Source organism: Callorhinus ursinus, unplaced genomic scaffold (assembly GCF_003265705.2).
Source record: "Callorhinus ursinus isolate GAN/ISIS: 27379988/994484 unplaced genomic scaffold, GSC_fseal_2.0 scaffold2, whole genome shotgun sequence".
NCBI classification, from domain to species: domain Eukaryota; kingdom Metazoa; phylum Chordata; class Mammalia; order Carnivora; family Otariidae; genus Callorhinus; species Callorhinus ursinus.
In genome coordinates this window covers 10,276,648-10,303,891 of record NW_027397064.1, presented here as the reverse complement: position 1 = coordinate 10,303,891, position 27,244 = coordinate 10,276,648, and the positions used below count along the sequence as shown (strand labels likewise).

At 42.6% G+C, this 27,244-nt stretch overlaps 1 protein-coding gene across 5 annotated transcripts in view; it reads left to right on the top strand.

The window, feature by feature from the left end:
• Positions 1-27,244, top strand: part of RHBDD1 (rhomboid domain containing 1) — a 116,915-nt gene that overhangs the window by 70,450 nt on the left and 19,221 nt on the right. The window contains exon 7 of one of the 5 annotated variants that reach the window (XR_012373970.1): positions 18,334-18,442. The exons of 3 other annotated variants lie outside the window; for them this stretch is intronic. Coding sequence is in view for 1 of the 2 variants with exons in the window: in XM_073877847.1 (XP_073733948.1) it covers positions 22,579-22,598 (20 nt within the window). In the remaining variant the exon portion in view is untranslated. Of the gene's footprint in view, positions 1-18,333; positions 18,443-22,578; positions 22,907-27,244 lie in introns of those variants that run through there. One more of the 5 variants, XM_073877847.1, reaches the window with a different exon arrangement.

Here is a 27,244-nt window from a genome sequence, read left to right as displayed (position 1 = left end):
GCGTGGGGTTGACTTACCACTGTTATTCTTGTTTTAGTAGTGACAAAAAACCATCCATTCATTCAGTAAGCATTTACAAAGGTCTTCGTAATGTTTCGCGGTCTGCGTTAGGTACCATAGGGAATACAGACAGGTAGAAGATGTACTCTCCCTCAAAAAGGTCACAATCTCAGGTAGAGGAGATGCCTGCTAGATGCTACAGCGGACAGGTAATCATAGTATCAGGTGCTCAGGAGAGAGCGCTCAGCTAAGGGAGGCTCAGGCTAATTGCTAGATGCAGGGAGAAGCGGTGAGCTCTTCCTTCACTAGACCTACCAGACTCTCACAGAAGACTCGGACCTTCAAGAATGTGCCGCGTTTACAGAGATGTGGGGAGAGTCAGTATGTGCCGCGTTTACAGAGATGTGGGGAGAGTCAGTATCACACAGACAGGGAAGTAAGGCCGTGGTCAGCCAGCCCTCACTTTGGAATGGAGCCCTAAGAGAGGAAGGGGAAGAAGAGTGGGGAGCGAGGCTTCGGCCTGATCACAGAGGTCCTAGAATCACGTGAGCCAGGTGGAAAACGGACCTGGTATGTGCTGTAAGTGCCTGTAGGGTCCTGCGTCGGGAGTGATGTGACCAGAGCTGTGCTTTATGAATCTGGCAACACTGATTCCACAGACAAGGACTGAGCACCTGTGGGGGGCACCGGGCATTATGCTAGATGGTAGGAATGCATACATTATGGCAACCTGGCCTCTGACTTTAGAGAACACAGTCCAGAGCAGCAGTGTCCTGGAGGTAGAATGACAACAGCAGTCTGAACAAGGAATAAAAGCCCAAATGAGGAAGGGGGCGGGGGCTGGGTGGGGAATGGAGAGAAAGAGATCAGTCAGTCAGTATTCCTTAGGTAAAGAGTATCAGAATTGTGGTGTGTAAGTCATCTCTTACTATGTAACGAATCACCCTGACATGGCTGGAACCAATAAACATTTCTTCTTCCTCTTGAGCATATGGGTCCGCTGGCCAAGCTTACAGGATCTTGGCCTGGCCTGTGTGCTAAGGGGTCTGCAGGGGGTCGCGTGGAGCTGGCTGCTCCAGGATGACCCCATTGACTTGCCTCACTGACTGTCACTGGAGGTGATGGTGGAGGTGAGGCCGCACACCTCACCTCGTCCAGCAGGCTGGCCCAGGCTCATCTGCCAGGCCTCCGGCCAGGGGTTCCAGGAGAGTAGAAACAAGCAAGGCTTATGCTGCTGCCCCGCCAATGCCACTGTATTTTGTTGCTGAAACAAGTGACCGCCAAGACCCATGGGATTCAGAAACACACTCCGCCTCTTCATGGCAGGAGCTGCAAAGAGTATGGATAGAAAGAAAAGTAGAGAATTAGGGCCATGCTCGTAGTCATTGTATCACATATACTCAGTGGTTTAATAGTATCACGATCACAAGCAGCCTGCCTTAGCCTTCCTAAATTTGGGGGGTAGCACCCCAGAGCCTGTACTAAAATACATTTTCATGGTTTTATTCCTATGCACATAGCAGTTTAATCACTACTAGGCGAGACAGGAAATATTATGGGACGAGTAAGGTTGGAGTAAATCTACTGAGCATGGACTTTGTACCAAACTTAATTTAGGACCCCAAAGGGACAGTGGGAGGGAATTTTTTGAGGTGATGTAACTATTCTGTATCTTGATTATTGTGGTGGATACGACACTCTTGTGTTTGTCAGAACTCACCTACTTGTATATCACAAAGACCCGAATTTTCCTATCAAGAAATTTTAAAGAGGTAAATAAAAATTAATAAGGAACCTAATGAAATAACTGGTAGTCCTGCAAAGACCATCAAGGACTACAAAAACCATCACTTAGAAGGTTATCGAGAGACAGGACAGTGATAATGGATCACCTCATGGTGGAAGTGCTAATAACAAAGGGAAAGATGTCCCTTTGCAAGGGAGAGATTTGGCAGTCACCACCTAAATGCCGTGATCAAGCTCAGCGGTATTATCAGTGAGGTGGCCTGTTGCATGTCTCCTGATATGATGCAGTCTGAGGAACACAGCATCATGTTCTTGCTGTGTTTAACCTGACTCTGAGTCTTCCAGTGTAAGCGTCAACATACTGGAAACACATGGGATAGAGGAACAAGCTGAGTAACACCATGGAGAAATAATCAGACAAACCATGGGATTTCTGCAATTCAATGAGACTGGTCTCCTGGAGGGGAAAAAGAAAATCCATGTCAAAAAGAAAAAAACAGGGTGTGATTTTTATTAAAAGGACATAACCCAACATAACATGAAAACCTTGAAAAACTGACTATCAAGTCAGTTTTTTGTAAAACAGGAATTTTGTATTTGGGTAGATATTAGAAGTTGTTATGGAAGTAATCGGACTTTCTTGGATGTGATAGTGGTGTTGCGGATAAGTAGCGGAATGTCCCTTATTCTTGGGAGATACACACTGAAGTATTTAGGAGCAAAATAATGCGATGTCTGCAGCCTCCTTTGGAAGGTCAGCCAAGGCAACCTTGCCCTGTCTCTCTCACGAGCCCACGCACAAGTACTGTATTCAAATAAATGTGGAAAACGCCGCAAAACTGTGAACATAGAGCAAACTATACCCCGTTAAAGATCCAGAATATCACTGGTATACTAACGATTCTAATTAGTTCTGCAATTAGGAAACCAGTTTATTAAATTAATGTTTTCTAAGAGCATATGGAACTAGTTCCAAGAAAACTGACTTAAGGAGACATCGTGAAGTGCATTATATAGTAACAGGTGGCAGCAAAGGAATTAGCTTTACAAATTGTTTATATTAATTTCAGTTTTATTTTCTTTAAAACACTTTGTGATTGCCTTATTAAGAACAAGAAACCAAAGAGACATTGTTTTAAAGACCTTAATATTTTTTAGCCTTTTTTTCCCTATGGAAAAAATACTTGGTTTGAGTTTTATTTTATAAAATTCTGACCATATATACATACTATTTTGTACCTTACTTGCTTTCATTCAATGTTATCTTGTAATCAGATTTTCATACCACTAAATGTTTTGAACGTACAGCTCCTCCATGTATTATCTTAGATTTATACCTAAGTATGTTTTTTGGAGGGGGAGGTGTGCTATTGTAATAGTAATTTTTAAAAAAAACTCTATAGGTTGAGATTGTTACATATTTTTTCTTCTTTTTATTAGTGTTCAGTGGAGTGTGACCTAGGTGAGCAAGTGCTCCCGTACCTTTTTAGACCTCTGTTTAGTTAGTTGTCTGACTGCTTCAGCTCTCTGATGGGTTGAGAAAAAGTCACTAATTTGCAGATTGTCTCACATTTATGTTTATTATAAGATAGGAGTGATGCTCTTCCTAGCTTTCTACACCCCAAAGGGAAGCTGGAAACATTCCTTATTCTTCATCGGGGTTTGAATCTATCATTCTTATTACATTTGTTTACTACCTTTTTTTTTGTTTTAAGTAAAGGTCTTTAAGTAAAGAAGATCCCTCATGAAGTAGGTAGAATCTATAGTCCTTTTTTTAAAAGCCTGGATAAATGCTTAATTTTTTCTCTTTGGTTTCTAGTTTTCAGAGTAAGAAGTTAGTGTAATAGAGTAACACTGAGACTTGCAAGGGCCAACTAATAGAAATTCATTTGGTAGAATGTCAGTCCGGCAAGAAACTTCCAGCACCAATTAGTTTCAAACTGTTCTTTAGTTAAATATATTGGAGGAGTAAATTAAAGAATCAAGGTAGCACCTTTTTAAGTTCAGAATTTGCTGTTGTCATGATCCCCACTAGCACCTGGCCGTACAGGTCCAGAAGCTCATGCCGGGAATAGTAATACCAAAGAGCCTTTGTAGGAGAAATCCTGAAATCCCTATTATTTCAAGGAACATGCACATTTACTACTATCAACAGAAATCTTGTCTTGTTCTGTTGGCAGTCTCCACTTTTATAAGCGAGTCCAACAGGCAGCTGATACCACAATAATAGAAACATTCTGGAAAAGAGCCATCCCTTTCTTTGAGTCAAAAGGCAGATGCCAAGTAGGAACATTAGCTCATTGCATTTTCCTCTCCCCCCTCCCCCACATCCTTCCATGTATAATTCGTGCCTTTTTTTTTTTTTTTTTTAATAGCCTGCCACCAAATTCAGCTGGTGGCTGGGTACAAAGCTGTGTCCTTTTCAGCTCCTGTCTGCCAGCCTGGAGCATGTGTACTGGTTAAAGCTGGAAATCCTTACTGGCAAGTGGCGTAACTTGTGCTGATTTTCTTAGACTCTTCTGCAAGGCAAATGGCCACAATCACACTTTGGCTCTCTCATGAAAATCAAGCAGCTCTGTCACCCCCCCACCTCCTCCCCACACTGTACAGTTGGGGTTGCTGGTTAGCCATATGTGAAACTATGGTGGAATATACTACAGAGGTCTTGGCTCCAGAATGAAACTGGTTGCTGCTTTGTCTCTCGGTCTTTGGATGTGAAATTACCAGGGAAGCCATTTCGGGAAAAAAGAGATATTTAGGTTCCCAATTAATATCTTGTGCTTTTGTTGTTAACAGATGATTTGACAATATCTTTGAATCTTGTTTATAAGCATCCTGTGTTTGTAGGGACCAATTGAGACACATTTTAGGTAAAGAAAGAGAACTACTGTACATTTTTCCTTTTACTGAAGCTACACCAACATATATAAGAGCAGCGTCTGTCTTGTTTCTTTATTGTGTGGACGTTTTTGAGAAAAATGAAATGCATTATGTTCGTTCCTTTTATCTTTCCCAGCGTGGTACAAAGGGAAAATGATGGGAATGTCAGTGGCCTGCATTCAGTCCTGGCGTATTAATGAACTTAGCTTTATTTGAGGTGTGGATGACTGAGTCTAATCAGACCTTTGTTTTAGTATCATTTTTTTATAGTAAAGAGTTGAATTGGGTACTCTCTTCCTTCTTCGTTATTCTGTGGTCATGGACTGAGAAGGAGGGGTGTAGCAAGAAAGAGGTGGACGCACTGCGCACCGTCAGCAATATTGGTGTGTGACTCGTAGATCTCAGGGCTCACGGGTGAAAGGCCGTTTCAGGAATATAAATTGACACAGCGATCGACAGCAGATCTCAACCAGTCCATACGTGGATTACGAGGTGGTATCTTACTCGGTTGCACGATTATATGGTCCTTCCTTGGCCCAGTGCAGGCATAATGCAGTTGGGCTGTTTTTTAACATATGCAAATGTTCACGGCTGGCCTGCTTGGCTTCGGAGAGGCATTGGAGGCCAGCACAGAGATGTGCAGCTAATTCTGTGTGACCGCTTCACTTTTTTTTTTTTTTTTTTAAGTAAATTGCTGTGTTTTCCCCTAGGAAAAGTTTCTATGTAATGAAAAAGTACCATCTGCCAGATTGTCTAAAAGCAGTTTCATTGCAGAACACTTCCTTTGGATTATGATTCTCACTTGCTAGTCTGTGTTGGAGATACTCATTTCAGTGAGTGAAGTTTCATATTCAAGACTGTGTCTAGATGTCAAACTGTCCACATAAAAAAACATAAGTATATGAGTTTTCAAATCTGTGAAACAACATGTGAATATCCCAGCCAGGGAGAAAAATAATAAAATGAGCGGGACAGAGTTCTGTGTAGGTCCCTACTGTAAAGGAGCCCGCTTCTCTTGAGGTCCCAACTTCTAAAATATTAACCATAGCCTGCTGTTACTGGAATAACAAAATAGAAATAAAGATACATGAAATTTAAACATATTTGGGAATTTGACAGTAATGGTTATGTGTATATTTATAATTTTTCCTCTGCCACCCCCCACAGTCACCATTTATTGAAAGCATTATTCAGATGCTAATGAGTAGATTTAACAATAAAAGTATAAACAGAACACTAATGAATTAATTCCACCCACCCACGTCCCTGCCATCCTCCCCACACTTGGAGACTGCTTTTGGACTACCAAATCTTAACGGTTTCAGAAATATTACCTTGCACACTCATGTTGCTCAGATCATCATTCATTCTGTTACTCAGCAAATCTGCATTTGAGCCTCTTGTAAGTGTCAGATACTGTTAAGCATTGTAGGCTACAGAAAGAAAGAAATCCTGTTCTTTACTATCAAACCAAAAATGTTATTCTTTTTGCTGAACGATAGGAGATTTAAGTGACTTACTTCACTTCAGCTAACCAATATATTAGATTCACAAAAGAGATATAGTAACTCTTGAAATATTTTTAAGAGAGAGCAACAGAGAAAGAGAGCACCAGTGGGGAGAGGGGCAGAGGAGGGGCAGAGAATCTGAAGCAGGCTCCCACTGGGCCTGCCCAGGGCCCAATCTCAGGACCTTGAGATCATGCCTGAGCCAAAATCAAGAGTCGGCCACTTAACCAACTGAGTCACCCAGGTGCCCCTAGTAACTTTCAAAATGAGTTGATCACTTTAATTAACCCATCTGTGAAATATTTCAGCAACCATGATTCCCTGTTATATAAGAATTTTATAGACTATCAAGTTTACTAATACAATGATTTGTATACTCAAGCTATCTATACAGTTTTTAATCTCAGAAGTAATGTGTATATTCAGTATTTCATAAAATCAAATCATTACAGAAAACAATTTAGGCCTAAGAAACTCTTGTTGTTTCTACAGAAGTGTATTAATTTGGAAAAGAGATGTCATAGAGTGCTTTAAAATTACAGTGGATCTTACGTTCTTATTAATCAAACAATTGAGGGTATGAGGAAGTTTCTAATCCTACATATTTATACTAAATATAAAACAAAACAGTCTTTTTTTTTTTTTTGAGCTGAAGGCCCAGACTTTGTTACATAGACTCAGTAGTTGAAATTTTCAGGGAATCGGATTTTATTTTCTTTTTATTTGAGCCTTTATAATTCCTCTTTCAGCATTATAATTACACATCAAAAGTATATATAATATTTTGCATGATTGTACCTTAATATTCCGTCTTCATCTGTGAGTTGAACTACAACATCAGTCATGAGTTTGGGGTCTGTAAAGAGCCACATCGTTGAGCATATTAAGCACATGACTTCAGTTTAAATCTTGGGGAGGATGTGTTATTGTGATCCTTTGCTTAATTTATTTAAATTATTTTTATAGTCAGTGACAAAGAATGAGACAAAGCAGCACCATTTTCAGATGTAACTGTGATAGGCTGGCAGTGAGCATGACCTTAGAGGTCATCATATCCCCAACACCTGTTTCCACCCAATGGGGAAACAGACTCAGAGGAGCCCTTCACCATCTATATACATGTCTGTGAGCTTGGCCTCGGTTACTGTTGACAGTGTTCTGCGCTGGGGACGCAGGTGTAAAGTAGGCAGGTGTGAGGAGCTTGGAAGTCAGGACCTCCCTAGAAGGTGCTAGATTGAACCCACATTTCTAGGGCTCCCATGAGGCCACCCTAGAGCTGAACCCCTGCGTGAGCCTTCTGTTCTTGACCCCAGACAGACTTTCAGCTTTCCCCTGTCGCCAGGGGCAGAGTCTACCTGGCCTTCCAGGGAAGGGGGAGATGGGTGAGGAAGTATGACAGGTGGCCCTCATGTATGTGTGCCAACACCTGTTAAGATGGGCGCCGTCATTGCTGTGTGGGTCTGCTTTTGTTTTGCCATGGGAGTGGCAGCACTCAACTCCTTTTCTGGAAGTTATACCTGAATTCCAAATGTCCTAAGGTAGATGGTGCTGAGGACCTGAGACAGGTGATGGGTGATGACGGGTACCTGAGCTCATCTATCACAGTCTTTTACGATTTGGGCAGCATTTGTCATTCTAGTTATAAAAAGCAATATATATTCACTGTGGAAAATACAAATAAGAAAAGAAGACAAAACAATAATCCATAACCCCACCCCCCAGAGAAAAACCACATAACATTTGAGGTATATCCTTGCAGCTGTCCATAATATGGGCGCCCAAAAGAAAGCACCGCAAATGCTTTGGTGAAATTATTTCCAAGTCAACAAGAATTAAGTGCCTGTCCATGGTTCTAGGAAGTTTCACATACCCACGCTGCGCTACAGAATAAGCATTTGTAGTTAGCTTCGTTTTTCAGATTGTGAAGCAGTGGCACAGAGAAGTTAAATGATTTGCCCAGGGTCACATTCCAAGTGGTAAACACCAGACAAGGAGGCCAGACTTCTCTGTTCCTAGTTGGGACACTTTTGTATCATACAATAGAGCCTTTTTAGAAGAAGCTTTTCTAGGCTGCCATCGATTTGTCAATTACAGCAGCGACTGCTCTCCATATAGTCAGGATGGTACTGAGCTGGAGTTTTGTTTGTGCTCTGGGAGGTGGATCGGCTGTTGTGATCTTCCCGAATTCAGAATCCTGAGAACTGCGATGGGTGTGGCCGCTCTGGAACAGTCTGGGCTACATTTAGAAAGACTATTACTTCTAGAATAACAAGGACATTTCTCTTACTGTGGTCCTCACCTGTCCATAAATGGTTGGCTAAGTTCTTTTGTTTGTTTGGTTTTTGGTTTTGTTGAAGCAACAGATCTTGATAGCATTAAAAATAGCAAAATAAATCATTTGTGTAGGGAAAGAACACCCGTTTACACAAGAAACCTGCATCTCAGGTACCTTATAGGACACGTCACACACCAAAAAAAAAAAAAAAATGCTTACTGTACACAATCATAAATCATCTGCTTGGCTGTCATTCATTTCTACGAAAATTTATAGCATATGAGCATGAAAATATTTTTAATACAGACACATTAGTGACATTTTAATTAAAGATATTTGTATCGTTCATTTAAATAGGGCTCTATTTTTGTTCAGTAGCTTTCCTTTTTGAAGAGAAATGATTCAGAACCAAAAAAGAATAAATGTGCTCACATTAAGTGTGGCTGAAGACATCAGAATTTTACGTCAGGCTGTTACACATTTCTCCCGCTCCTTGTGAGTGGGAATTATTCCCGAGAGAATTTTTAATGCTGTCCGCTCTGCCTCTCAAAGTCCTCTTGCTCATAGTCGTGCACAGTCTGCTATCCATTTTGTTGTGTTGTGTTGCTAGTAAGAAAAATCAAGAGTCATATGTTGGTTTCCATTTATTATAGAATCACACATAGCTTTCACAGTTGTCTAGTTTCATCACATGGCGGTTCTCCAAGGGTCCAGAACTATTTATAATTCTGTTGTACTTAGTTATGGAGAGCCAGATGTGAGAGTCATGCATAATATGTATTTATATATCTTCATGAATCTCAATTAGGGACCAGAAATCTTCCTGTGTCACATCTGTGTTATTTAAATCTATTTTTGTTATAACACAGGACTGAAATTGTGCAATGTTATGAAGATTACTATAAATATTAAGCTGATTAAAATTACATTGAAATCATCTGCTTTGGAAAAATTGCAAATGGCCTAATCATGCCACGATAAGGGACAGATTAAATAAATCATGATCTAGAATAATACTCAGCCATTAAAAAGACAGAAGTAGGTTCACGGTGTATCAGATGAGAAGCAGGGATACAACTAGTATTCTTCGTAAAAACCCATTTATTTTTGGAAGACCTAGTACATGTGCTGTAAAAAAGATTGGGATAATATTTAACAAAATGCCAATTATCCTTATTTCTCAAGAATAAGATTATGGTGACTTTTATTTTCTTGTTTGGCTTAACTCCATTTTCTAAAATTTCTGCAAAATCATGTGGAACCTTTAGAAGGAAAAACATATTATTAAAATGAATCTATGCACTGCTAAAAATATTCAGTATTAGCCATGCTCTTCTCTGATGTTCTCTCCAGCCCCATTCCATTGAAGGCATCAGGTTGTTGCAGAGAAATTCAGACACCTGTACGTCACGCATTCATGCTTCCAACCTCTGCAGGCTCCTGATGGGCAGTCAGAGTGATGGGGGAGACTGAGAAGAGCCCAGTGAGATCCTGTCTCCCCTCTTCCTTTTTGCTTCTCTCTTTCCCTTCTCCTCTCTGTTCTGAACCTTCCAGGCTAAAGTTATCCACACCCTGCAGACAAGAAGGCCCACTGCTCCTGTCATCAGTAGCTAGCTCTCCCTGCCTACTGTAGTGATTTCCTTCTTAAGGTCCCAGAACACACTGGATTCCTAGTTTGAGGCTGCTTTAGCATGCAGGTTAGGAACCATGGCACCAGGCAGTTCCATTTTACCTGACAGTATATGAAATGTAAACCTTCGTACATTTTGTGGAGAGTGGTCCTTTCCTATCTGTTCTGCTTCATCTGAGCGAAAGGTTGTGTGGTAGTTGGAACGCAGAGGTTTGGGTCACCAGGGAGAGGAGAAGTATGGCGTGCTTTCTGTGGAAGAGCATTTTTTTTGTATTGCAAAATACAGTTTTGTGTTACCAGAAAACAGTATGGGTTGACTCTTCAATCACTGCATTTAGAATTCTTTACAAATCAACCTAAACCACCCAAAGCCCAGTAGTTTTTAATTTTCAGCTCAGTGAGACTAAAAAGAAACAGTTTGCTTTTGGCTACAATGATGCTGAAAGAAAATAAAATGTAGCTAGTCCTTCGACATTAAGGGAGATAAAGTGTTTAATAAGTGTCTTCTAGAAGAAGTGACATCTGTATAGAACACCTGCTGTCTTCATTACAACTTTAAATAAGCTGTGTCTCTGGGGGTTCGCAGGGCCCTTCTTTTGGCACACACTGCTGTGACAGAGATAAATTCTAAACCCCAAGTAATTTGCTGTTGTGTAGAGGATGCTTTTTGGTGAGACATTTGGGGGTGCAGAGGGGACTAAGCCCCTGACTTAGATAACTCAGGCCCAGCAAGGCCCATTTTGAGCATAATTTTGACACGATGACGGTTGTCAAGTTACGACATTTTCTAGTCCTTGGTAGCCCTAATGATTTGCTAATTATCATGTTAATGTTTACCGTATCACAGAAACATGTAGACCATTCTTCTTGGTATGTGGGCATAGCTGTTCAGTGGAATTTTGGATTTCTTTGTACGCTGTGAGGAAGGGACCTGAGGTGTGCCTCTGCTGATGGCGTGTTTCTGCTATGATTTTACTCATTACGGTCCCCTGCGTATAGGGACAGGTGGGTGGACGTGGAAGAGCTTCACAGGGAGAGCCTTTCTCTGGAGGATCTTTTAAAAGTCCACTGCCATTTTGGAAGATTACAATCGAACCAAGAATGATTTCTATCAGCAAAGGTTGTGAAAAACCATGCGGCCCCAGAAAAACAGCATTTAACCAGCAACGTGGTTCATCTTATTAGCCCGAGGAGAAAATAACTCCCCACCAAATTCTACTCGATTGTGGATAAGATTGTTTAAAGCCAAAATCAAAAACATCTGCTGTTTTTTTAGCTGCATGAAACTAAAGCTTTGTCCCCCAAAGCAGCAGCTGTTTGTACAGATGCTGTGTACCCTGTATCTCTTAGACCTTGACACCATGCAAGGGGGACATCTTCAGAGTTAATGAGCAATTAGGACATTCTTTCCTGACAATTACCTGGCCAAATAATGAGATCAAATGAGCGCTGTCCTTAAAATCACCCAGACTTGTATTTTCTTAAAAGCATGCCTTGCTCTGCTCTTTGCAGTTCCATGAACAGAGAAACAACTCCTTAACGTGAAAATAACTTAAAAATTGCACCTAAAGCAAACAGAAGACAGAGGCATACAGAGAGGACGCCCTTCACTCGAGACTCAGAATTCAGGGATCTTCCTCCGGAGCAGTGACGTCATAACATCTGCCATTCACCTTACATGTCATAATGTTCGGCAGGCTGAACACATGGGTAGTGAGCATCCTTTCTCATATGAATGAATGTATAGTATCTAAGTTGGGGGTGATCTGGGTTATTGACCCTAAATTTCAATTAGTGGGTTCCAGACCATGGCCCATCTAAGGATTATGGTTGTCCCTGAAAGTGATGAGTCGTGAAGGGTTTGAACCAAGAGGGGAACAGAGAAAATGGATGAAGACCCCAAGCTGAGAGGATGGCCCATTGGAAAAACTAAGTTGTCTGGGCCTGCAAGATATTTTTCATGTGGAGCCCCCAAGTGGCAAGCTAGGTGGGAATCCAGTTGTGAAAGGTCCTGTACACGGTGTTTAAGGGTTTTGTAGCTGGCCCTGGGGACGGTGGAAGCCAGGGAGAGTTTTAAGTAGGGGAGCAATAAGAGCAAATATGGATTTGAAGGTCACTGTGCTATGTGTGAGGATCGGGCTGCAGGGGGAGAGACGGAGTTTAAGTGAGTCCTGGCATACCAGGCACCATTGTAAGTGCCCTGCGTCTGTGTATATACATGTGCGTGCGTGTACGTGTGTTAATCCAACAACAATGAGGTGAGTTTTACTATTTACCGATTTCAGAGAAGACAAAACCAAGCGGATGCTGACTAAGGTCACACAACTAGTAGGCGGTAGATGTGAGCCCAGTCTTGGCTCCAGAGTCTCTGGACTCAATCACTGTTATTTTCCCTCTCATACTGTATCAGTAGGGTTGTCATCACCATATTTTAATTAATAATAATAGTACTAGTATTCTATGAAATGCTACTAGTACTTTACTAGCTTAGTGAATTCTTCTTTTGTATTCATACTCATTCCTATTGGAATGAAATTTTAGAAATTTTAGTGAATCGGGATTGTGTAAATTATTCATCAAAAAGTTTCAGATTAAGTTTTCCAAGGAGAGGTTAATGTATGTCTTCTTGGCCCACTTTAAGCTTTGTATGGGAATGTGTGTGGCAGATTTCATGGGTGAGTGTTTTCAGGGCTTGCCGTGGATACATGTGAGAGTCCAGCGGATATGAAATCCCAAAATGTTTTCCAACCCACAGGTAACATCAGCTAACTGTAGATGGAATCTTCCAATTCAGTGGAAAGACAGGAAAGGCAATATTAAGAATAAAGGAGAGAGGACTTTACTGAAAGATACAGCTCACCGTCAGCAAGGAGAACTGAATATATTCCTAACTGCGGTGACTTCACTTGGTTTCTGAAAACAGAATAACCATTGTTGTCCCGTGTGTTTCCGTAAGTGAATGGTGACCGTGGGTGCATCCGAGGACTGTAATTCAAGAAAGACCAAACATACAGTTGACTAGTATTTAAGTAACTAGAGGAGATGGTTTAGAGATTTTGGTGGTGCTTAGCCGCCCTCCTGTTAGAATCACGTGGGGACCTTTTTAAAATTACGAGTTGGGGTCCACAGCCGGTGGGGTTGGCCTGAGGGAGTGTGCACAGAGATGCTTTGTAATCTTGCCCAGGCTTCAGGCGGAGAGATCCTTGAAGACCAAGGTGAGAGGTTCCCATCGATCTCTGCGTCGCTCCTGAAGGAGCTCTAGCAGACGGCAGTGAGCGCTTTTGTTTTTTTAAGTTGGAGGTACAGATAATACCACCCATTTCAACAGTACCTAGATTTCTAAATTCTTTATATGTAATTTTTAGAATGTATGGAAAACCCATATTGTGCCAAATAGGGGCAAGATAGCTCCCCTTCTTCCCCCAGAATGAAGATGAAGACCACATTTCCTGCCTTCAGAGAACTTGGTCAAGTGGGACAAAGAGGGAAGGTGTATGGAGGGAGGGAAGGACTAAGGCATCAGCAAAAATAGCTCTTATTTAGGTGAAACCATTGTTAGTAAAAGATAAGGGGGAAGGCTGGTTTGGGAATGTTTAGGGATGTGAAGGATGGAAGAAAGGGTGGTACATGGTTTCTTGACATGTCTCCATGACAAAAAAAACAAAAAAACAAAACAAAAAACAAACATTAAGCCCGTCTTATATCACATACCAATTCTTACTGGAAATCATGCAATTAAGAAATTATAACATGTTTGGTTTTTGTTTATTCTGTTCTCCAGACTTAAATATTACTGAATAATGCAGTGAATTTTAATGATTATTTCTCGTAATCCTTCTTTGTATTATTATGTTGCCTTTTAACATGTTTCTTCTTAGAAGAATGAAATTTTCAGGCCTTTTCATGATTAGGGAAGTTGCAGTTCACGAGATCACCAATTAGAGACAATTCTAACCTGATGGGTCGGCTGTGCCATTTAAAAAGAGTTCACCTGACACTTCCAGCAACTGCAGAACTGTTAAGTCTATGGGCCCCGTGGCAGTGGTTTGGCCTTATGAGAATCACCCAGAGTTCTTGTTAACATAGTGATTCCTGGGATTCTAAGTCTGTAAGTGCGTTAGGAATGGCCTGGTCCTAACCACCTTTACAATGTGCACCTTGGGGAGAAAGGTTGTTATTGGCTAGAGCCTCAGGGCTTATCCGTCCTGGGGCTCCTCCTGGAATCCACATCATTACACTCCCCTCTTAGAGCTGTTTCTACTGTATCATGCAAGTTCATTTTTAAGCATAATATGCAATCAAACAAAAACAACGGAGTTCTTTGATGTGCAATAATGCACATTCTAACCATTACTGAAGATTCTCCACTACTTTAGAGGATTGTCAGGAGGATCCTCTGGTGCCTGTTTTGCTTCGAAAGCAATTAGTGAGCAACTAGAGTAGAGATGGGAAGATATATCCTTAAAATAAGTTTTAACAGGTTCCAGTGGTCAGTGTGGATCAGCTTGCTTTTTAATATGTCTTTAGGAACTTCTGTGCATTTTCTGATATCTTGTATTTAACAAATATCCTTGTGAAATGATCCAGAACATTCTCCAACTAGATGTTCTCTTCATATATTATTTTGATGCTATAAACTTTTGACCCAATTGGTTTTAAGGTATTGCACGATTTTTAGGCAAGATTAGGTATCAAACTTAACCACATTTTATTCGTTGTCTAGTTTTATATGTTTTATACCGAAATGGATTTTCAATCGAAATCAGTTGTAGTATCGACATCTTGTGATATTCAGAAATAGAAAATCTTAGAACTGGGAGAGACCTTAGCAGATGACCTCTTCAGTCATTTCTGGAACACTCCCTGCAGCACTGGTGAGACAGGCCATCTCTACACTGTCAGAAATAGGAGTCCCTGGAAGGACCTTGTCAAATAAAACACAGAATAATTCCGCCTTTTGTGGACTGGTGCCAGGTTGGTACTTAAGGGAATTAAAATTGAAATGACTTGATTAACTGACCCTAATTTAACATTTTATGGTATTTTATGGTAGTTATCAGGTAAAGTTTATCCAACCAGCCAGAACAAGCTTTTGCCTATCACGAATTTGATTACTATTTTTTTAAAGATTTTATTTATTTGCCAGAGAGAGAGAGAGGTTGAGAGAGAGCAAGAGAACAAGCAGTGGTGAGGGGCAGAGGGAGGGGGAGGGTTAGAGAGAGAGGAAGACGCAGACCTCCCACTGACCAGGGAGGCTGATGTGGGTGGGACTCGATCCCAGGACCCTGGGACCATGACCTGAGCCGAAAGCGATGCTTAACCGCCCGAGCCACCCAGGCGCCCCTGATTACTATTTTTTATATGTAAAGGGAAAAAGGAAAAAGGAAGCAGAAAGAGCTTAGTGTCTGTATACCCCTCAGTCTGTGATGAAGCTCTTTGCAGCCTTATTTTCCCACCTCAACACAGTCTGGGTCTGGGCTTTGCAGTCAGTCAGGCCCCCAGTTGGAATCCCAGCTGTCTCTCCTTCACCAATGAGCAGGGTCATTAAGGGATTTATGGAGATTTGATGGCTAGGGAGTTAAGCCATGCTCGAGGCCCTGCGGTGGCGGCCGCCACCTGAGACATGGATGAAGGACACACGGCACAGAAGGCACTCACTCTAGCACCTCTTCTTGCCACTTCGCTTTCCTTTCTCCTTTGCCACACGTTTTCTCTCTCCACTTATCTTAGATCACTTACCGAAACCTTTCTTTTGGCATCCATTTCGATTTCGGAGATTTCTCCCAAAAGGTAATCACTTAAGGCACTAACATTTAGCAAGCTTCTTACAGACCACGCAGAGCAAGTATATTACATGCATTTTTTTTCCATTTACTATTCACAAGAACTTCCAAGACAGGCACAGTTGAGGCTCAGAAATTAAATGTAATAGAGTCAAGGTATGAATCAAGACCTGACTCCAGAGCTCTTCATCACTGTGCAGGTCACTCCACAGATCTCCTTCCAGGAGTCTTCACTTCTGTCTTTGCCCCCATCCCAGATGACGAGGGTTATGAAAACAGAGCTAGTACATGCTTCACCAGGGTGAGGCTCGAAGCCCCTTGCATGTATGGCCTCGTTGGAAGCTCACCACAACTCTGGACAAGCTCGGTCACTAGCCCCATTTTTAAGGTGAGAAAACCAAGGCACAGAGAGGCTAAGTAACTTGTCTGCTTACCCAGGGTCACCCAGAGTTAAAAGTGGTGTTCCAACTCTGGTTCTTCGTCCCCCATCTGTCTTTCCCCTCTCGCTCGAGCAGCTCTTAAAACTTATTTTACAGTAGGTCTGATGACTCAGAGAAGAGACAAGAGCTCCCTCCTGCCCACCTTAACCATCCTGGCTACGCTTTCCGGTTTTCAGTAATGTGCACATTCTTTCCTTACCTTTGCCATAGTCCTTCCAAAGGAGTGATGTATCGGCTATTTCATCTAGAGGCTACACGGAGACTAATGCCTAAGCAAGGAGGAACAAATAGCAAATTCATTAAGTAGGAATCTATTTACAGTCCATTCCCAAGGCTCATTGTGTAGCCGGTGCCTCCACATCATTTAGAGCTGCTAATAAATGAAAGTCTTTGCATCTTTCCAAGTGTCTTGATATTTACAAGCCTCGTATTTTACCATAGGAAGCAGGCTCAACAAGCATATTCATATGTTGACAGTTCTAATTAATACAAGTAATTAGTCCTGACAGTGGAACCGTGAAAAGAAGACCCATTCATAAATTTGCTAATTATGTTACTCTGCTCAGACTTTAATCGTGGCCTAGTCTTTCATCATTTCTATATATGGGCAAAAGGCTGTCTTACTAAATTCTTCCGACTTTCACATTTACTTCTGGTAAAGGAATTTTGTCGAGATGAATTTATCATTAGAACTTAACTCTCCAGCGTGCGGGAAAGAAGTAAACGAGAGGATGGGAAAGCCAGGCAAGGAAGGAGGGAGAAATCAAGTGCATCCATAGGCTTTCTTACTATCTAAACCTTGTGCCTTTTTGTGTACTTGTTTTGATGCCTTTTCCAAAAACTAAGTTGGTTTTGTTTAGGCCGTTGGGATGTTTCTGGGACAGAAAATTTGAAGATAGTTACTTCGATCCACAGTTGAGCCCTCTTCTGTGTGTTGTAAATGGCCTGCATTTTCAAGGAGCTTTGCTCTGGAGCAGGGTTTAGCAGTATTGACCTTTTGGGCTAGATAGTCCCTTGTTGGGGTGGCAGGGGGCTGTCCTGTGCATCATAGAATATTGAGTAGTACATGGTCCCACTCACTGGATGGAGTGCACCTGCCTGCCTAGTTGTGACAGCCAAAAATATCTCGACCTTGTCGACAGTCTCCTGGGGGGCACAGTCACCCCTAGTTGAGAACCACTGCAATAAAGAGAAGCTTTAAAAAAGAAATCAGGTAGAACTTGTATTTAGGACACTTGCCTAGAAGGATTTATTTATTTATTTTAGAGAGAGAGCACAAGCAGGAGGGGCAGAGAGAGAGAATCCCAAGCAGACTCCACACTGAGCACGGAGCCCAACTTGGGGCTCAATTCCAGGACGTGAGAGTTGAAACCAAGAGCTGGACGCTCAACCAGCTGTACCACCCAGGCGCCCCTAGCTGTTCTTCTCTTCTCCCAAGGCTTCAGTTTCTGTTTGTATGCCAGCAACTTCCAAATTTATCTCCTCAGACCAGGGGAAGCTCTTTTTTTTTTTTTTTTAAAGATTTTATTTATTTATTTGACAGAGAGAAATGACACAGCAAGAGAGGGAACAGAAGCAGCGGGAGTAGGAGAGGGAGAAGCAGGCATCCCGCTGAGCAGGGAGCCCGATGCGGGGCTCGATCCCAGGACCCTGAGATCATGACCTGAGCCGAAGGCAGATGTTTAACGACTGAGCCACCCAGGCGCCCCCAGAGGAGGCTCTTTTTGAGCTTCTGAAATTACATATAACACACTCAAGGACCTTCCAAATGCAGTACATACAAAACCAAATTCATAATACCTTTCTACCTCCGTGACTTATTCCTCATCAAGTGTTGTCAGTAACCAAGTCCTCTTGGTGCTAATTCAGAACATGGCTCACGTTCTTCCAGTTCTTTCCACATGCACTAGTTTGAGCCAGTGCTGTCTGTGCCCAGAAGGAGGTGAGGATAGGTAAAAAAGCTGGATCCCGTAGGGCCTTTTAGGCCAGTCTGAGCACTTTAGTTTTCCTCTGAGATGAGACCATGAGAGGGTTTTGAGCAGCAGAGTAATATAATTTAACTTTTTTAAAGGATCACTTGGGCGGCTGTGTTGACAGTGGTCTGTTGAGTGGTGACTCCCAAAAGACCCCATCAGAATGTGACCGTATCTGAAGTGAGCGTCTTTGCAGATGTAACTAAGGTAACGATCTCCAGATGGTGGACCTTAAACCCAATGACAGATCAGTCCAAGCAAGCGGGGACCACAGCTCCCATCAGACAGTTGCCCTGGAGGAGATGCAAAGAGGTCAGCTTCTGGGTACATTTTGAAGGTGGTGCAGAAGGATTTTTTGACAGAATAGTTGTGATGGTAAGAAAAAGAGGAAAGAGAGGGAACTGAGGTTTTGGCTGAGGGCACTGGAAAGTTGGAATTTCCATTAACCTGACCGTGCAGAGAGAACAGATCTGTGGGGAAAAAACAGAGTTCGGTCTTGGACCTGGAGAGAGTGAGAGGCTTATGAGAGCTCCACGTAGGGATGAGGAGGAGGTGGTTTGTAAGAGGCCGGATGATAGGTGTGGTCTGGAAATATGTTTGCGAGTCCTCAGCATGGCATACATGGTATTAAAACTCATGAAACTGGATGGAATCTCCAAGGAAGTGAGTATAAATAGAGAAGAGGATCGAGGACCGAGTGCCTGCCCTCCGACATGAAGTTTGGAGAGAAAAGTAGGTGCCAACAAAGGAGAGTGAGAAGAAGGGGCCAGCAATGTGGGGAGAAAGTGGAGAAGAAGAGAGGGTGGCTCCTTGAAGATCAATCCAGGAGGAAGGAGCACTCAGCTGTGCCAGATGGCCCTCACAGTCCTTGTGGGGTAACAGCTGAGAAATGGACCCTGGATTTAGGAAGGCCAAGGTCAGCAATAGCCTTGACAAGAGCTCCTTAGGAAATGAACAGTGGCTGGTGCTATAGATTCTGCTTTTGTCTCTTGTTCCATCAGAGTTAGAACAGGGGTCCTGTGCTTTTAAAGGCTTGAGTTTCTTAACTCCCACCTCTACCCCTGATAACTAATGAAAAGGAACCTGATACTTGACATCAGCTGCATTACTGCTACTGGATTCCCCAGCCTTAGCTGGTGTTTAATAAAGAAACCCCTGATGTTACTCCTGGAGCTACAGTGAATTGTCCATGTGAGAAGCAGCTTCATCACAAAGCAGTTTTTGCCTTTGACTTGGACCATCTGGCCTTGTGCTTTTCATTGTTAAGGTTAATAGGTGAAATTGGTCTTTTCTCTGCCTACAGTACCTGACTATATATGAAAGGGGTCTCCTAGGGGGGCTTGTGAGGAACTGAGAGCAGCACTGTCCAGTAGGACTTCCTGCAGTGATGGACGTGGTCTCTGTCCTCGGTGTCCAGTACATTAGCCACTAGCTACTTGTGCTGAGCCCTGGGAATGTACAGTAGGTCTCCCTTATCCTTGTACATTCTGTACATTCCAAGGCCCACCAGTGGGTGTCTGGGACCGCAGATACTACTGAACCCTCATAAACTACATTTTTTCTTACACATACATACCTATGATAAAGTTTAATTTAGAAATTAGGCTCAGTAAGAGATGAACAACAATAGTAAAATAGAATGATTGTGACAATAGACTGTAATAAGAAGCTAAGTGAATGTGGTCTCTGTCTCTCTCAAAATACCTTGTACTCACCCTTCTTGTGATGATGTGAGCTGTTAAGATGACTACAGGATGAGGTGAAATGAAGGGAGTGACGTAGCCTTGGGCTGCTGTTGATCTCTTGACAATACATGGTTCACAGTGGAAAGCAAAACCATGGACTACTGCTGTAGTCAATACAACTGATAAACTGAATTTTTAGTTTACTTTCATTTGAATTCACTTAAGTGTAAATAGCCATGTGTGGCTAGTGGCCATTGGACTAGTGCAGATCTAGAGCACAGTTTCTCAAAATGTGTCCGGGGGACCTGTTAGAAATACAAATTCTGGGATGTCACCCCAGACCTGCTGAACCAGAAGCACCAGGGGGAGAGACCCAGTGGTCTGTTTCAGCAGGCTCTGCGGGGGAGTCTGATACCCACTAAGCAGAATGCCCCAATCACAGAGTTCCTCAATTAACAGGGCTGGGATGGGGGTCTGAGAATTTGCTTTGCTAACAAGTTCCCAGATGATGCTCTGATGCTAGTGACCTGGTGACCAGAGCTCTGATGCTCTGACCCCAGATCCCCCAGAATGAATCCCATGAATCCCACATAACTAATATTTGAAGTCAGGACATCCCAAATGTACCCTCTGCACTCCCCGAAAATCTTTCTGTTTTCTCATGAGCTAGTAACAAAGAGTTCCTGGCTCACAGAAGGGCTCCTGAGTATTTGTTGAATTAGTAAAGTGATGTATATCCTTAGCCTGGGTAAAGTGTCTGAAGTTGAAATCCCTTATCCTGCCTGCCTGTGACTTCCTGTATGGGGTCGCTTGTTGGCATTCATGATGACCTGCTAGTCTGTTTCCACTTTTGTGATCCATAATTCTGCAACTTGTTTTAGGAGAAGCCATTTTCAATGTAATTTTTTACTGTGTATTTTGATAACTTTTAATTGCTATAATGCTAAGAAGGCAATTTTTGATAAGCATCGTATGGCCCCTGCAGGGGGCTCGTTTGGAAAGGTGTCTTTTTTTGTTGTCGCATCGACAGGGTAGAAGTAGAAAGGTTGTAATTATCGTTCAGTGCTGCAGGCCCAGGAATGTTAACTGTCCTGCGTGCAGAGGATTGTCCTGTCCGGCAAGGAGAAACCAGTAACCGGTTTGTAGGTGACAGAAATCTCCCCTTGGTGAAATCACCTGTAAGGCTGCGACCGTCCTTTGCTTGTCCTCCTTCCCCGTGAGCGTCTTGTAATCAGGTTTACTTGTTTCACAGGAGGAAGAGGCACTCTCTTCTGCTCTTGCATTACATAATTTAATTCTTCCGTGAATATTTATTCATACGTAAGGCTAAATGCTGTGTGGCTTACAGAGAGGCCTGAGACCTGGGCCTGCCTGCAAAGATCTTACAGTACTAGCATCGAGCTAGAGAAATGGCTTAAGAATTATATAAATGATAGGAACATCATTTAGAGGGAGAAATAACCAGTGGGAGACATGTATTAGGAGATTCATTGCAAGGAATTGGCTTATGCACTGGAGGGCGCTGAACAGGGAAGTCTGAAATCTATAGGGTGTGCCGGCAGAGCAGGCAGGCTGAAGCTGCCATCCACAGGTAGGATTTCTTCTTTGTCAAGGAAACCTGAACTCTGGTTTTAGGGCTGTTCTGGATTATGCCCACCCAGATTATCTAGAATAATCTCCCTTAAAGTCAATTGATTATGGACTTTAATCATATCTATTGAACACCTTCATAACGGCACCCCGGTTAGGGTTTGATGGAGTAACTGCAGACCACAGCTGAGCCCTGTTAACACGTTAAAAAAAAAAAAAAAGACCATCACACTTAGAGGCTGAGTGTTCAAGGATCATATCCTGACAGGTGTGGCATTTGTTCCAGTCCTTAAAGAATGGAGATTCTAGGACTTGGGGATAAAGGGAGGAGGCATTCTAGAGAGCACCACTATTAAATATTAATAAAAATGAACAGGGGCGCCTGGGTGGCTCTGTCAGTTGAGCATCTGACTCTTGTGGCTCAGGTCATGGTCTCAGGGCCGTGGGATCGAGCCCCACATTGGGCTCCACACCCAGCGTGGAGCCTGCTTGAGATTCTCTCTCCCTCCCTTGGCCCTTCCCCATCCCCCGCACCCTCTCCCTTTCTCTCTCTCTCTAAAAAAATAAAAATGGACAGTAAAAGATACCAAGACAGGAATGTACAATGGGTGTTGGCACGCTGGCTAGTAGGTGCTCTGTGACCTTTCTGTGAACCTGATCTCAGTTTGCTCATCTAAAGGGTCGAATGCTCATCACGACTGTCCCTAGGATGGAATGAGATGATATTTGAAGGTACATTTTGGAATCAGTAAACACTACGGATGGTAAGGTAGTTTATAGTGATGATAGTGGTGGTAGGATTTGTATGTGAAGTTTGGTTAAAAAAAAAAAAGGCTGAGCAGGTAAAACAGTGCCTGATTATTGTGGACTTTGCCTAAAATTTGCAGCTTTAACTCAGGGGGAAGAAAGGTATTCTCAAAAGTTTGTTCCAAATGGACTGAAAGGAAATAAAAACACCTCTGTGTACATAGCTGCACCCCATTGTCTAAAAGACACAGACGCCATTTGCTCTGGGTCTAAGACGACTCAACGTTTTTTTTTGTTGTTGTTGTTTTTTTTTTTTTACAGAAGCGGACCTCTGTTTTTGACACGATATTGGGGATGAAGACGAGTCATTTATTATAAACTTATTAAATACTTTGCCTAAATAGGGAAAAAGAATTAAACCATTTCCAAGAAAGTTGTTCCAAGTTTCTTAGGTAATGGCTGATGGAGCCAATTGACTCAGTCACCAGAGAGAATTCCAGAAAGGGACGCTCCAGTGAGTGCAGTTTGACACGCCACTTTTTCTTCTCCTTTTTCCAGAGCTGTGCTCTACAAACCAAGCTAATTTTGCCAGGCAAGTCCCCCCCACCCCCCAATTGTTCAAGCCATATGCATTTTGAAGGAAATTTAATCCATATGTTCCTGAGTCACTTACGCCTAAGTCATTAAAATGTTATTTTGTAAATGTGATTTCATGTTTGAAGTCGTAGTAAAGTATTTTTAGGAGATTTTCCTTCATCACGCTAAATTTTTCTTGGTTTGTTTTCTTGTTTTACTTAAACACACTGCACATCATCTTAACACACATCCTGTGGTGAGACACAAAGGGAGTCTTGAAGCCAGAAGGAGGGTCTAGTCTAACACATTTGAAGCAGCCAGTTTTCTCTTCACACAAGTTGATAAATGTTATCATTTATCCTTCAGTGTTTTCTGTTGTGTCCTGGGCTGCTTTTAACTGGGTCGTATCCCACCCCTGCTCTCTCCCATGCTGCTCCCCGAACTGGTGCCCACGAAAAAGAAGAGGGAAAAGAAAAAAGGAAAATAATAGAGCCAGACTGCCTCCTAGGGTCTGTTTCTCCACTGTGCCACGTGATCCTTTCTTCCCAAAACGCAGTTCATTTTCCCCTTTTACCTACTAGCATTGCCAGCTGGGAGGATTTAGGTGTTTCATAAAATGTCTACAAAAGAGAGAAGTAAAATTGAATTCGGGAGCAGCCTGTGGCTTTTCATCCTTAGGGCAAGTAAATAGTGATGCCTGCCTAGGGCTGAAGCTAATTGGTTTCATGTTTTTTCCAAAAAGAAGTTTGTTTTTTTTTTAAACCTCTGTCTCTTTGGAGTCCCGTGATATGGACCAAGATTTGTCTGTGCATGAAGCATCCTGGTTTATGTGTGTCTCTCCATCAGGAACATCTTTTTAGGGTTGGGTGGTTGGGTAGAGACGTGTCTGTCCTGATCCCCAGTCCTTCAGAGGCAGCAGGTGCAGCGGCAAACACAGTAAGAGACATTTACCACCCAGAGGTCCCCCGATTTCAGGGATTAACACTTTGACTTCTCATCAATTTGAGCTTGTGAAATACTTCCCCATCTTGTTTGTTTGTTTGTTTTTATTTCGGTCTTCAATACTGCCTTGAAGGCTGTGGTTTCTGGGTTTGTGTCGGTGGTTTTTTTCATAAGAGAATTGAGATTCAGAGAAGTTACTTTCTTCGCTCTTTCACACGGGGACGGTGGCTGTTGGCGTGTGCCTAAGACCCCACTCGACTATCAGCTCAGTGAGAGTAGAGATGTCCGTCCATCATGTGGGGATGTTTGAGGACTTTGTGGGTTTTTATTTTTGGAAGTCCTACCTTATAGCATGTCAGACATATTAAAACATACGACTGTGGGACTTTTTTTAATCCGAAGGTGACTCTTCATCTTCCTTCAGAGCCCTGGGATCCGGTAGCGAGTGACCTATTGAACATGGTGGAAAGCTAGAGAGAGAGAGCCCCTTCCTTATGAAAGAAAGAAATACAAAGGGACTAAATGAGGAGGGGCGAGGCTAGGAGCCATTCTTTTCTTACTCAGACCTGATTTCACCCTAGAAAAGGGGTCCATGATTATGTGGATGGACAATGGGAGTACTTGCTCCTCACAAACCTCTTTGGAGGCCACCAGAGTACACTTGAACTAAACTCAAAAGCCTGCAAAGCTGGTTGATGGGCTGTGTTTCTGGATTAAGGCAGAAATGGTGGAACTTGCCCTCCATCCATGAAAATTCTTTGGGATTCTGTCATTCAGCAAATACTCATTGGCCACCTGAACTAGCAACACCACAGTGACCAGGACAGACTTGTCCAGAGGGTCTGTCTCTCCACACTGGATCAAGCTCTTGCTCCTCAGGGTACCTTTTTTGAAGTATATTTGACATGTCTTGCTTTTTTATTGCTCATTTTTTGCACATGCACAAGTGACCTTGTGTTTCCTGAATCCTTCTGTATATAAGCTAAAGCTAGAATGGGGAAGGAAACCTATAGCATAAAAATTGGGCATGTAAAAGTTCAGTTTCTCCACTGCTTAATTAGTCTTCTGTATTTCTTTTCAAATCTCTTAGTAGACCTGGCCTGCAGAATAAGAAGATGCAGAGCCCCTCTTGAGTTTGTACTGGGCCTTCTGGTACTGCCCTTCCTCATGCTGGTTCCTCCCTGAACTCCAACCCAGAGACTCTTGTTCACTTTCAGTATTTCCTTTCTGCATGCATGGATATACCTATATGGTTCTTAAGTGACCTTTTCCTAAACTCATTGAGGGCATTTAATTTGTGGCAGGAATCCCAAAGCATATTCTCCTCAGAGAAAGAACGAGATTTGCCTGCCATCAATTTAAGGATAAGTGGGTGCCTGAGGGGAGACGTCTGGCCTCTTTGTCTAAGGAAATTGGGAAGGTGGTATTTTCATATTCCCTTTTCTACTCTGCTTCCTCATATTATTTGCAATAGCATACCCAAAACTATCCCCATCGGAAGATTGGTATTTATTTATTTAGAGTAAAGCTCCATGGCCTTGGGTGTATCTCCCAAGCAATTCCTAGATGTCACCTCTCCTATTGACTCTTTCGTCCCTGCCCAGCCCCCTTCAGCAAGAACTTTTCTAATATGTTATATTCGAGTTGTTTTCTTTTTAGAGAAGATGGTAAATTAGACCATGAGGAAACAAGCCTGCAAGTTCTAGAGATCATCATTCTCGAAAATGCCAGGTCTTTTGTGACTGTCATCATTATTGTCTTAAGGAGTGAAAACCAAATTACAAGAATGTGGAGCTCCTTCATTCATAGACAAAATTGCCACTGATTGTATCCCCCTCCAGCGTTTCTGTGAGCCTTAGAACACCTCTACGGTCAATAGAGCCTTTGGTCCTAAAATCATAATCCTGCCCGTTGACCCTCCTAGCTGCTCCCTCTTGAGGGTCCCCTCTTTGTTCAGGTACTAGATTGGCCGCCGGGCATGTGCTGGACTTGTGGGTTTGCCGGGTCTGTGGTGGGGCTGCCTCACAGCCTTGCCACACTTTGGCATCCTTACCCAGTAGCCTACACCTTGACGAGTGACCAGAGTCAAAGATTCCTTTTACACGGCACTGGGTGTAACAATTTGAATAAATAGTTAAGATTCCGACTGTCGTGTTTGCCCAGCACTCAGAAGTTCTGAACATACTTTGCTGTCAAATATAGGTCTGAAGTTTGGTTTGAAATTAGCTGCGCTGTTTGCTCGCTATTGAACCAGGTGGGAGGAGCAGTTAGTTGAGGAACACAGAACTCTTTGATGGGAGGTTCACTGCCCACCAACTGCATGTTTGAGTATTTGTGGCCCGACATCAAAGAGAAGCAACTGTTTAACAGAGTCGGGTTATGTGTTACGTGAGCAAGGCCTGCAATGCCTTGTGGCCGGCTGAGCCATCAGAATGACCCCTTTTGCTGGAAACCTGGTTGCAGCATATATATTGTTTGAGTGCTGGCTGGGAGGCATGTCTGTAGTCCGTAAGAATGAGGAGGGCGAGGTTCTAGTTCCAGAGTTATGCAGGCTAGCTGAGGGAGCTGGGAAAGTTTTCTTAGCTTTTGTGAACTCTGTTTCAGGATCTGTAAGACAAGGGGGTGTCTAGGTGGCCTCGTTAGCTTTAGAAATTCTCTACACATTTAATATTGGTTTTCATGCACTTTAGTTCTCATGGATGTGAACATATATACTCATTTAAACCATATAGCCATATTCATCTTAGGTTAAATGGGCTCCTCAAGAGAAAAAACTGTACCTTATTCGTCCTTAATCTAGAATGGTGCCTCACCCCCAGTTGGTGTTTTCAGTTAATGTTGGTCATATAAATTAAGGAAAGAGGAGAGAGGCAAGTTGCTAAAATTTCAGACTGCCTCAGAAACTTTGGTGGAATTAGAAATTACAAGCGCTAAACCAAAATAAAGGAGGTTAGAGAGATGAAAATGAGAAAACTAGCTGTGTTCTCTCCTAACTGTCACTGGCTGGTAAGGCACACTCCTTCTGTCCATCACTGCAAGAGGGTCACATCACGTGATGCGTGTTCAGTCCTTCACTCTGCACCTGATGCCTGGAAGGCACACAACAAAATGTCAGCTATCATCGTAGGAAAAAGACAGTGAGTTTTCTCGTTAGCTAAAGATTATCAAACAAGGTGGGTCATCACTCAATAGAACTGAAATTTGAGAGGATGTTTCCTTTCCACCAAATTTTACTAGATTTAACATTTGGCTCACAGGATCTTTTCAGTGTCAGTCCCCGGAAGGGCAGGTCTCTGGGCACTGTGGTGAGTGTGGAACTTGAATGTGGTTCAGTTGAACCAGGACCTGACCCCACAGTGTTGTGTGAGTGTTGCCTTTTTTGAGTCCCAATGATCCAGGTGGTGACTTCTGTCCGGTCTCTTGTTCGTTAATGAAGATGTTCAGAAGAGACATCTGGCCATTTGATTCT